We start from the raw sequence: 12,921 nt of genomic DNA, 5'->3' as shown, positions 1-12,921 counted from the left end.
GGGGGGGGCAGATAGAAAGAAGGCTAGCCTACGCATAATATGGAGATTTACTTGTAAATATTGTGTATATATTATGTCTATAGCCCTAACTGAATTTAAAAATATAATTTTGGCAGCCCCTAAAATGGGTCGTATTGACATTACCTGAGCGGTTGAAGAATACGCTACAGCGCTCATTCAAAGACGTGCGTTAATTGCTTGGATGGAGCAAGAACACCTAATGCATGTGTAGATTCAGTTGAGTGATCAAGTTTACCCTCTTCAACTTAATGCTGCTGAACTGAATTTACGGAGCAAACTATTTGCTAAAATAACCATAGCATTAACAGCACCACTGAAATACAAGCGCACGGTTCTGTCAGTCAGATGCGTGTGAAAGCTGCATGTGTTACTGTAAACTGTGCTTTCTTTCAGAATCATCATTGGCTGGTAGAAAGACAAAAATAAGTTACATAAAAGTTTTTACCTATAAATGAAGATAAGGTAAAAGTGTGACTAATTACATTTTAGATACATTGTCAGTAATTTAACCAACGAAAATAAAGCCCTAGGAAAACTGTTGTGCATCTCAGATCGACACACAGCTGTGTTTCATGAATGAATCCACGTTTTTAAATGAATCGAGTAAATCAATGATTCAATGAACCATTCATAAAGACACTCACTTGCTTTGTTTCTGAATGAATCAGCCATTTTAACGAAGCGATTGAATGAATGATTGAATGACTCACTTAAGACAGGGATTTGCCGCCACCTACTGGCACTTTTAGTTTTATATTCAGAGAATAATTTCTTTTTCAAATAATCACTATTTATTTGTATTTTTTATGTTGAATATACATATTTCTTTCTAAAGCTACTTATATTTCAGCTACCTTTTTGTAATGTCTATTCAGTGTTTTTTTTTTCTAAAGTAACACAAGATAACTATAATCTTTAATAATAACTTTATCCTTAATCGGCACATGATGTAGGCTACGTGTTAATTAATCTCATTAATTTGAGATTAATTTGAGTAATTAATCAGCACATTATGTAATACATTTTTTTTAAATAATCACTTTACACCCCTATTTAAAACATAAAAGATACCCCTCCCCCAAGTGCTCTGATTATTAACAAAATAAAGTATTTGCATAAACCCAAATAGTAAATAAAACAGTTATCAAATAAGCATGTAAACTCCTAAACACTGCTGTCTCATATTTTACAGCAGTCAATGCAATTTGGGAAAGAAATCAATTAAATCTGGATGTGTGACAATATTCAGATGTAACCCACTTTGTAATCTTTAACATTTTCATAAGTAACTGTTATTTAATTACACACTTTTTCTCAGTAACTGTAACAGAGTACAGTTACATTTATTTCGTAAATAAATTACGTAATTCTGTTACATGTAACTAGTTACTCCCCAACACTGATATTAGGGTTGATTTACAGTATTTTGCAAGTCTAAAGCACCAAAAGACAAAACTGCAGCGCACGCTTATAATAAACAGTGTGTTGGTGTAGACGCTTATTTATCATTCTTTGTGTGAACGGGTGTTTTAGTGTTCTCGTGTTGGTTATAGACTGTAAATAAGAGTAAACAGAGGCAGGTGAATGTTAGGTAAACTCTCTTTTGCCCTCAGTCACCCTTCTGAGGATTTAATACAATGTTGTGATTATGTAATGAGCTCTGTGAAAATGATTTCTCTTATTTAACATTTAGACTGCAGTTTAATCTTGTTTCTGGAGCAATTTAGGATAAATTACCTAGATTTGCTCTTTTCGTAACCTTTGTTCTAGAGCAGGTTTGTCATTTGAAATGCTATGGTACACAAGGTGATAAGCGGTCAGCAGCTGTTGTGATTCCTGTAAATATAACTGTAACGATGATGGTATGCCAGCATGTCCAGAGTTTCAGGAGAATATCTCAGGAATAATTTAGTAGGTAAGTTTACCCTCTTCAACTTAATGCTGCTGAACTGAATTTTAAGGAGCAAACTATTTGCTAAAATAACCATAACATTAACAGCACCGCTGGCTGAAATACAAGCGCACGGTTCTGTCAGTCAGATGCGTGTGAAAGCTGCATGTGTTACTGTAAACTGTGCTTTCTTTCAGAATCATCATTGGCTGGTAGAAAGACAAAAATAAGTTACATAAAAGTTTTTACCTATAAATGAAGATAAGGTAAAAGTGTGACTAATTACATTTTAGATACATTGTCAGTAATTTAACCAACGAAAATAAAGCCCTAGGAAAACTGTTGTGCATCTCAGATCAACACACAGCTGTGTTTCATGAATGAATCCACGTTTTTAAATGAATCGAGTAAATCAATGATTCAGTGAACCATTCATAAAGACACTCACTTGCTTTGTTTCTGAATGAATCAGCCATTTTAACGAAGCGATTGAATGAATGATTGAATGACTCACTTAAGACAGGGATTTGCCGCCACCTACTGGCACTTTTAGTTTTATATTAAGAGAATAATTTCTTTTTCAAATAATCACTATTTATTTGTATTTTTTATGTTGAATATACATATTTCTTTCTAAAGCTACTTATATTTCAGCTACCTTTTTGTAATGTCTATTCAGTGTTTTTTTTTTCTAAAGTAACACAATGATAACTATAATCTTTAATAATAACTTTATCCTTAATCGGCACATGATGTAGGCTACGTGTTAATTAATCTCATTAATTTGAGATTAATTTGAGTAATTAATCAGCACATTATGTAATACATTTTTTTTAAATAATCACTTTACACCCCTATTTAAAACATAAAAGATACCCCTCCCCCAAGTGCTCTGATTATTAACAAAATAAAGTATTTGCATAAACCCAAATAGTAAATAAAACAGTTATCAAATAAGCATGTAAACTCCTAAACACTGCTGTCTCATATTTTACAGCAGTCAATGCAATTTGGGAAAGAAATCAATTAAATCTGGATGTGTGAAAATATTCAGATGTAACCCACTTTGTAATCTTTAACATTTTCATAAGTAACTGTTATTTAATTACACACTTTTTCTCAGTAACTGTAACAGAGTACAGTTACATTTATTTCGTAAATAAATTACGTAATTCTGTTACATGTAACTAGTTACTCCCCAACACTGATATTAGGGTTGATTTACAGTATTTTGCAAGTCTAAAGCACCAAAAGACAAAACTGCAGCGCACGCTTATAATAAACAGTGTGTTGGTGTAGACGCTTATTTATCATTCTTTGTGTGAACGGGTGTTTTAGTGTTCTCGTGTTGGTTATAGACTGTAAATAAGAGTAAACAGAGGCAGGTGAATGTTAGGTAAACTCTCTTTTGCCCTCAGTCACCCTTCTGAGGATTTAATACAATGTTGTGATTATGTAATGAGCTCTGTGAAAATGATTTCTCTTATTTAACATTTAGACTGCAGTTTAATCTTGTTTCTGGAGCAATTTAGGATAAATTACCTAGATTTGCTCTTTTCGTAACCTTTGTTCTAGAGCAGGTTTGTCATTTGAAATGCTATGGTACACAAGGTGATAAGCGGTCAGCAGCTGTTGTGATTCCTGTAAATATAACTGTAACGATGATGGTATGCCAGCATGTCCAGAGTTTCAGGAGAATATCTCAGGAATAATTTAGTAGGTTTATCTCTGGTGGTCATCTGTTTTGCAGAAAGCTTTGGATTTGACATGTTTGATGTTGGACGGTCAGTTGTGTTCTTTATTGTGGTCATCATAGGAAAAATACAGGCTTGACTATACAAGCCCCAAATATGAACCATTAGGGCAGGGGTCTCCAAATTCGGTGTCCTGCAGAGTTTTGCTTCAACTTGCCTCAACACAGCTGCCTGGAAGTTTCTAGTATGTCTAGTAAGACCTTGATCAGCTGGTTCAGGTGTGTTTAAATAGGGTTGGAGCTAAACTCTGCAGGACACCGGCCCTCCAGGACTGAGTTTGGAGACCCTTGCATTAGGGAGTGATCAGATGAGGAAAATGAATTATTTCTTGAAATTTATAGACATCATTAAATCAAATTGGAGTTTGTGACTTTTTTCATTTTTGTTATACTTGATGTCATTTATATGCTGTTGCACTATGCATGAAATAAACCAAGGACAATAGACCACATTTATTAATGTTTTTATATTGATGTTCTTGTTTATAGGGGCATAAACTTTGTTGTTGTTGCTGTTGAATAAAATGGCCTTTAGAATGAGAATTACAATGCTTTTATAATGGTAATAATTGGTTGACCATAAAAAAAGGTATACAAATCTCACAGATACATATTGAAGTAGGAACCCAAGTAGTGTAGGACTCTTACTGCTATATGCAACAGAAAATCAGGGCTCTCTGTAGCATTGATGTTTCAGCTTCAGCCAGGGAAGAATTAAAAATTAAACAGCTTTTCTGAACCCATCTTGCTGTACCATAGACGAGAAATTGAATCAGCTGGCTGGCTTAGCTGTTCTCTGTCCATACGGTATGTAGATTTTAGACTAGTTTTTAACGTTTCAGCACAAACGGTAAACTGATCTGATGGTCAGAGGTAGAAAACATACTTCATTCAAGATGATTGCAAATGCATTTAGCTATACTAGTGCCTTGTTATTTTGTCATGGTTGCATTCTGAGTACAATTTGAAATGCAGGCTTAATCTCCTGTTGTGTTGAAAATCTGGTGACAAATTAACCTCCATTGGATTCCGACACTATGAGAAAAAGTAAAGATTTGTATAAAATATGAGACATTTTGGACTCTTACAGCCTTCGTGTGAGATGTTAAAATTAGATGCACAGACACGAAATAAAAATGTGTCCTTGATGTTTTTATTGACTACTTGTAGAGATTATTTGCACACAATTAGCTGCAAATAACTACAGCTAAGCATAAATAGTATCTAACTGTCACGGGTTACTACTGTGAGGAGCACGGAGCGAGGAACGAGGAGACCAGGAGTACAAAACAAAAGAGTTTAATTCTATTTTTCTGGGAATCACACGTAGCAGAAGGAGTTGACAAACACAATTCCAGACAAAGAGACTCAGAACAGGCTAGAACTAAATAGGGCAGATAATGAGGGGCAGACAGGTGAGGAGGATAACTAATAATGAGACACACCTGGAACAAATCAAACTACATTGGGACAGGAACAGGTAAGGACCAAATAAGGACAACAGGAACTAAACAGGAACATACACGTGACAGATCGCCCCCCTCCCGGATGACGCGTCCCACACCATAACAGTACCATCAGGGAGGGGGGGCGGGCGCCCTGGAGGCTGGTGCAGGACTGGAACAGGGCGTATATGCCCCCCCCAAAAAAAAATTTCTTGGGGAAATCTAGGAATGCTGGGGGGCGTTCTGGAGGAGCGGGCACTAGATGGCGCTCTAGAAAGCGCTTATGGGGAGCGGGCACTGGAGTGAGCTCTGGGGCTGGAGCCGACACTGGAGCCGAAACTAAAGCAAGGAGCCCTTCCTGGGCTTGACTGGGGATCAGGAGCCCTCCCTGGGCTAAATGGGGAATCAGGAGCCCTCTGTGGGCTATACTCGGGAACAGGAGCCCTCACTGGGCTGAACTGGGGATCAGGAGCCCTATATATATATATATATATATATATATATATATATATATATATATACTGTATGTTAAAACTGATGCACGGATTAGTGTTGAGGTAGATTTAGTGTGATTTGATTGGTTTTCTGAGATCCGTTCAAATGATTTTTGTCTTTCTCAGCAGCAAGAGTCCCTCTGCTAATTCAGTTTTTATTACATTTAAGTTGATAGTTGTTGCTGCCAAAAGCACTAGGAGAAATGAATCAGTCCACTCAACGCTCACTAATAACTTTGTATCTCTCTCTCTCTCTCTCTCTCTCTCTCTCTCTCTCTCTCTCTCTCTCTCTCTCTCTCTCTCTCTCTCTCTCGTGCACACACACACACGCACACACAATGTCTCTCTCCCTCTCTCTCTCACACGCACACACACACACACACACGATGTCTCTCTCTCTCACGCACACACACACACGATGTCTCTCTCTCTCTCTCTCACACACACACACACACACACACATGATGTATGTGGGGGCGTGTTAGAACGAGCCGTTTTAGGGGGGGCGTGGCAGAGTCTTAACTTTGATAAAGAATATCTCTTTGGTTTTGAGACTTTAGTCTTTGCAACTTCAGGGATCTTATCTATGCACAATCAGCTTGTAACACTCCAAAGAGAAAGGAAAACTTGAAAGCGCATCATATGACCCCTTTAAGACAACAATTGTGCATTTCAACCAGATGCTGCACAATTTTGTTGCATCTTGAAACTCATTGACTTTTATTGTGATGACATTGTCGATGTTCCAAGGTGGTGGATGCGTCTACGTGCTTGGATCGGTCGAATGAGGAATCTACCTATACATATCTATGGTTGCAAGGGTGTTCTTGGTGGTAGCTAGGCAGTTGCTATGGTGTTCTTGGTGGTAGCTAGGCAGTTGCTATGGTGTTCTTGGTGGTAGCTAGGCAGTTGCTAGGGCTTAGGCAGTTGCTATGGTGTTCTTGGTGGTAGCTAGGCAGTTGCTATGGTGTTCTTGGTGGTAGCTAGGCAGTTGCTGTGGTGTTCTTGGTGGTAGCTAGGCAGTTGCTATGGTGTTCTTGGTGGTAGCTAGGCAGTTGCTAGGGCTTAGGCAGTTGCTATGTGTGCTTGGTGGTAGCTAGGCAGTTGATGTGGTATTCTTGGTGGTAGCTAGGCAGTTGCTAGGTCTATGATCCTATAAAAAAAAAATCTTAAATAATGCTTTTTTAACTCATTTTTAATAATAATTTAAATTCAGGAATAATAATAATAACAATAATAAATGTTTTACGTTTTTCAGAAATTCTGTGTTGTTGTTTTTCTGAGTGTGTTTTATGCATCATGGAAATCATAGGGCCCTAATGGTGTTATAGATGGTTGCTAGGGCATTGCTAGGAAGGTGCTAGGGTGTTTCAGGTGGTTGCTAATTTGTTGCAAGAGTGTTTTGGGTGGTTCCTAATTCTTGGTGGCTGCGAAGTCATTGCTATATGGCTGCTAGGGTGTTTTTGGTGGTAACTAGGCAGTTACTGGGTGTTATAGATGGTTACTTGGGCGTTCCTAGGTACCCCAGTCTTTCACTCAGATATCAAAGTTGAATTTTGCGTTAACTGTAGCTCTGTAATAATTTTCTATTGTTAACTTCCTAATTTTTTTTAGTTGCAGAAACAGTTGATGACAGTTGTTGAAACAGTTAAAAATACAGAAAATTTTTGTGAAAGTGTTAAATCCTACATACAGATAAAAAAAAGAAACCTGTGTACCTCAGTGGCTTTGCTTTGCTCTGTCTGTTTTTCAAAAAAATCTTAAATAATGCTTTTTTAACTCATTTTTAATAATAATTTAAATTCAGGAATAATAATAATAACAATAATAAATGTTTTACGTTTTTCAGAAATTCTGTGTTGTTGTTTTTCTGAGTGTGTTTTATGCATCATGGAAATCATAGGGCCCTAATGGTGTTATAGATGGTTGCTAGGGCATTGCTAGGAAGGTGCTAGGGTGTTTCAGGTGGTTGCTAATTTGTTGCAAGAGTGTTTTGGGTGGTTCCTAATTCTTGGTGGCTGCGAAGTCATTGCTATATGGCTGCTAGGGTGTTTTTGGTGGTAACTAGGCAGTTACTGGGTGTTATAGATGGTTACTTGGGCGTTCCTAGGTACCCCAGTCTTTCACTCAGATATCAAAGTTGAATTTTGCGTTAACTGTAGCTCTGTAATAATTTTCTATTGTTAACTTCCTAATTTTTTTTAAACAGTTGAACAGTTGATGACAGTTGTTGAAACAGTTAAAAATACAGAAAATTTTTGTGAAAGTGTTAAATCCTACATAAAAAAGAAAAAAAGAAACCTGTGTACCTCAGTGGCTTTGCTTTGCTCTGTCTGTTTTTCAAAGTGAACTCATTTCATTCGGTTCCTGTGTAATGTTGTCTGTAAACACAGCAGTTGGATGGCTTCTGGGAAACGTTCCAGGCCGGAATACCTGAACGTTACGCTGTCAGTCTGATTTGTGGGCGGGGCATCGTGGGCGGAGCCTTACAGACCCTGTGAAACGTTACGGGAAGCTTTCCACTGTCATTTAGAAATGTAGTCGCTCAGTTTAACCTGGTCAAATTTGGACATGAGGTGAAAGATGCATGACATTAAAGTGCTGATCATAAATTTGATCATATTTATATTCAGAACATAGATCATCTCTTTCTTTAGAACAGCTTGATACAGTAATAACTCACTTCTCTGCTTTGCTTCACTAGATGTTGTAGCCAGAACCATCTGAGGACAGTAGAGACCACAAGTCCTGTGCCTTTATATGGATAAACACACACATTAAAGGAACATCCAAAAATGAATATTTGCTGAAAATGTACTCCCTTCAGACCATTCAAGATATTGATGACTTTGTTTCTTCATCAGATTTGGAGAAATGTAGCATTATATTACCAATGCATCCTCTGCAGTGAATGGGTGCCGTCAGAATGAGAGTCCAAACAGCTGATAAAAACATCATTCTGACGGCACCCATTCACTGCAGAGCATCCACGTTAACCAAGTGATGCAATGCTACATTTCTCTAAATCTGATGAAGAAACAAACTCATCCACATCATGGATGGCCTTTGGGAACATTATTCATTATGTTCTATGTTCTAGAAATGGTATTTCAGTTGCAGTGAATTTTAAGTGTGTTTGAATGATGCAGTTGTGTGTGTGTGTGTGTGTGTGTGTGTGTGTGTTTAGATGGTTTCGTTTCCTCTTTGTTTCAGAACAGTCACAAGAGTTCACAAAAATATCATACTGCATATTAAAACACACACTTGTTGTAATGGTGCCAATCTGCAGAGCTTGTCTCTGAGCAGGAAGTTGGTCGAGAGATTTCAAAAGCGAGCTATCCACGTGCACAAGTGTGTGTGTGTTCCTGTGCAAACGTCTCTTGTGTGTCATCATGTAGAGATGAACAGGAAGCTGTTGCAGCCGTTCTCTCTGAGCGGAAGCCATGGCTTTATGTGGTGTCAGTGGCTCTAATAACAGACAGAACAGTGAATGGTCTGAAGAGAACGGGAGAGGAGAGGAGAGGAGGTGATGGACAGTGAAGGAGATGCGGGAGATTGTTCGTTGGAGGAGTTTCCCTCCAGCCCAGCCCCAGCGGAGGCCGAACATGTGGTAGGAGCTCAAAATCTGCTCAGTTCACATTGAACTGTCTGTATGGCACTGATCTGCAGTTTGTTATTCACCTAAAACCTCGTTCCACACCTGTATGACTTTATTTTTTATTTTAGAACATAAAAGAGGATATTTTAAAGAATGGAGATATTTTAGCATCCTTAATATACTATTGTTTATGTATTAATATTTTGAGTTAGTTTATATATATACATATATATATATTAGTTTTAATTTTAGTTAAAGTTTTAATAACTTTATGTTTTTGTCATTTATTGAATTTTTTATTGTTATTATTTTAAATGTGTTTTTTTTTTGGCAACACTTCCATTTGTTAGCATTAGTGAACTATATTAAGTAACTAACAATGAACAATACTTTGAAAGCATTTATTGATCTTATGATGTCAGGTGATTTGAAATCATAGCAGATTTCAACATTTACTAGTACATTTTTCAAATCAAAAGTTGTATCTGTTAATATTATTTAATGGACCTGAGCTAAGATGAACTAATAGTTGTATTTACTTGTTGGGTCTTTCCCAAAAAGACTCATGGCTGTATTAGTTCAAAAGGGTGCTTCTACTAAATACTGAGCAAAGGGTCTGAATACTTAGGACCATGTGATATTTCAGTTTTTCTTTTTTAATAAATCTGCAAAAATGTCAACAATTCTGTGTTTTTCTGTCAATATGGGGTGCTGTGTGTACATTAATGAGGAAAAAAAAAATTACTTAAATGATTTTAGCAAATGGCTGCAATATAACAAAGAGTGAAAAATTTAAGGGGTCTGAATACTTTCCGTACCCACTGTATATATATATATATATATATTTAGTTATTGGGCCCTATTGGTGAAAAAACACTTAGACGTTTATTAAAATGTCGTCTTTTATGTTCTGTTTTATTCTTAAGTCTTACAGGTTTGAAACGACATGAGGATGATAGAATTTATTCTTTCAAGGCCTGAACTAAACTTTTGCGAGACAAAGATTGTGGTGATGATGATGGTTTATAACTGTTGTGTTTTTGCATTTGTGATGTTTCTGGACTGTAGTGAAACTAATGCTGCTCAGAGCTTAATGGTGTTCACAAGACATTCGACTTCCGTAATGAGACATGTTTCTGAGTGAAACAGGATATAAAGATTAAAAAAAAAATCTGATTAAATGATTGGATGATGAACATGTCTTTGTGTGAAGGTGGCTGATGAATAAGATGAATTGATGACATGAGAGGAAAAGGAAAGTCGTTGCAGAGGAGAAAGTTCAAAGTATGAAGACAAACTTTATTGCATTAGAAACGTGAGCTGATGGATCATTCACAATAGACCAGTAACGTGTATTTAAATACATAAGATTCAGACCCAAATGAGTCAAATAGGAATATATACTGATAATAATTTGATTTAAGGATTTCAAATAAATTGCTAGTAAATTTCACAAATAATTATAAAGAAACAGCAAGTAACATGTTGAATTAAACATGAGAGACTGAAATAGTGTTTTGTAAAACATACGCCCAATAATCTTTGTTTTATTCACAATTCTGACTGAGTAGAGCTTTAAAAGTAACATGGAGAGCAGCTCAGATCCATTTGAAATGTTTATACCTTTATATGTCCACACTGAGATCTCTGATTTTTGAGATCGTGGCTAATTTTAGACATTGAGATCTTGTCTGAAACTTTAGAGGAGATAAATGTGACCCTGGAGCACAAAACCAGTCTTAAGTCGCTGGGGTATATTTGTACACTCTAAAAAATGCTGGGTTAAATACAACCCAGTGCTGGGTAAAATAGGGACAAACCCAGCAATTGGGTTGTTTTGACCCAGCGGCTGGGTTAAATGTTTAACCCAACCTTCTGGGTAACAATTGCTGGGTTTGTCCCTATTTTACCCAGCACTGGGTTGTATTTAACCCAGCATTTTTTAGAGTGTAGCAATAGCCAACAATACATTGTATGGGTCAAAATTATCGATTTTTCTTTTATGCCAGAAATCATTAGGATATTAAGTAAAGATCATGTTCCATGAAGATATTTTGTACATTTCCTACCGTAAATATATCAAAACTTAATTTTTGATTAGTAATATGCATTGCTAAGAACTTCATTTGGACAACTTTAAAGGTGATTTTTCTCAGTATTTTGATTTTTTTTGCACCCTCAGATTCCAGATTTTCAAATAGTTGTATCTCGGCCAAATATTGTCCCATCCTTACACACCATACATCAATGGAAAGCTTATTTATTCAGCTTCCAGATGATGCATAAATCTCAGTTTCAGGAAATTGACCCTTATGACTGGTTTTGTGGTCCAAAGTCACAAATGTGCGATTAACTGGGTCCTTTTGAAAGGAGGAACATCAGGAAAGTTCAGCAAAACGCCATTGAACTTGAAGGAACTATTGAGATTTGAAAGAGATTTCATTGTGTTTTTTCTTTCCTACATGCTTTATGTGTGTGTTTTGTAAGTGAGCTGCTCACGGCTGAACTTCCTTATTGAGTCACAATGTTCATGCGTGTCGTTCGCTCTCTGTCAGCTGAATGTTTCTGCGGTGTCTTGAGTCTGCTATCTGCTCTATTTACACTGCCAGATGTGTGTTTAGTCTTTAAGTGGCTGCGCGAAGTGTGTTATATTTCAGCTGGGCGATGTTTGATTACAGTTCAACTCAGTCTGTGCGATTCTTTTGTCTCTTGTGTTGGTATCGGCCAACACAAACAAAACACAAAAAAGAACTTCTGTTTGCGAGTCAACAGTCAGTTACCTTATCCATGATGTCTTTGACTTCCTCAGCATTAGAAGCTGAACCGCAGAGCTGCCCTTTGCTCCTCACACCGCTGCTGACTCATGACGGATCACTGACAAAGACTACAACATGAGTTTCAATTAAAGTTGCAAAGATGAATTGAAATGCACTTAAATGATCCTCTGCTGAGCCTTTTTGTATTTAAGAAATTATTGCTTGCTGAAACTTTTTGTGACTCTCTTGTGATTAATTTGATTCTAAATCTGCTTTTCAGTCATTCGTATTGAGTAAAGTTAGTGCTATATGAATGTAAAATGTAAAAACGGCATTAAGATGAAATTAAAAATATATCAAATAAACACCCTACTGGATATAAAATTTTTAATAATTAGGGTATTTTTTGTTCTCATGTACAACAAAGCCATTTGATAAATTACAGTAAAAACAGTAATACTGTGAAATATGATTACAGAATAAAATAACTGGTTTAATATATTAATCTATTTTTAATATATTTAATATATATTTTGTGGAAACCACGGCATTAAGATGAAATTAAAAATATATCAAATAAACACCCTACTGGATATAAAATTTTTAATAATTAGGGTATTTTTTGTTCTCATGTACAACAAAGCCATTTGATAAATTACAGTAAAAACAGTAATACTGTGAAATATGATTACAGAATAAAATAACTGGTTTAATATATTAATCTATATTTAATATATTTTAAAATAATTTTGTGGAAACCTATATTGATTAAAAAAACTTTTTTTTAAATAAAAGTATCATTGTTATTATTTTTTATTTATTTAAATTATTTCTTTCTCCAACGTTTCCACAAAAATATGAACCAGGACAACTATTTCCAACATTAATAATAACAATAATAATAATAAATGTTTAGAGCAGCAAATCAGCATATTATAATGATTTCTGAAGGATCATGTGACA

The 12,921-nt window shown here is 36.1% G+C and overlaps 1 protein-coding gene across 1 annotated transcript in view; it reads left to right on the top strand.

Annotated features, from left to right (window-relative positions):
• The first annotated feature begins 9,052 nt into the window (after nucleotides 1-9,052).
• Nucleotides 9,053-12,921, top strand: part of LOC107574070 (serine/threonine-protein kinase N2-like) — a 10,449-nt gene continuing 6,580 nt past the window's right edge. The window contains exon 1 of the mRNA XM_016260541.1: nucleotides 9,053-9,214. Coding sequence (XP_016116027.1) covers nucleotides 9,134-9,214 — 81 coding nt within the window. The 5' untranslated portion in view covers nucleotides 9,053-9,133. The remainder of the gene's footprint in view (nucleotides 9,215-12,921) is intronic.

This window comes from Sinocyclocheilus grahami, unplaced genomic scaffold (genome assembly GCF_001515645.1).
Source record: "Sinocyclocheilus grahami isolate Dianchi unplaced genomic scaffold, SAMN03320097.WGS_v1.1 scaffold2107.1, whole genome shotgun sequence".
Lineage (NCBI taxonomy): Eukaryota > Metazoa > Chordata > Actinopteri > Cypriniformes > Cyprinidae > Sinocyclocheilus > Sinocyclocheilus grahami.
The sequence above is the reverse complement of the archived record's forward strand: the minus strand, read 5'-3'. Positions and strand labels throughout refer to the sequence as shown.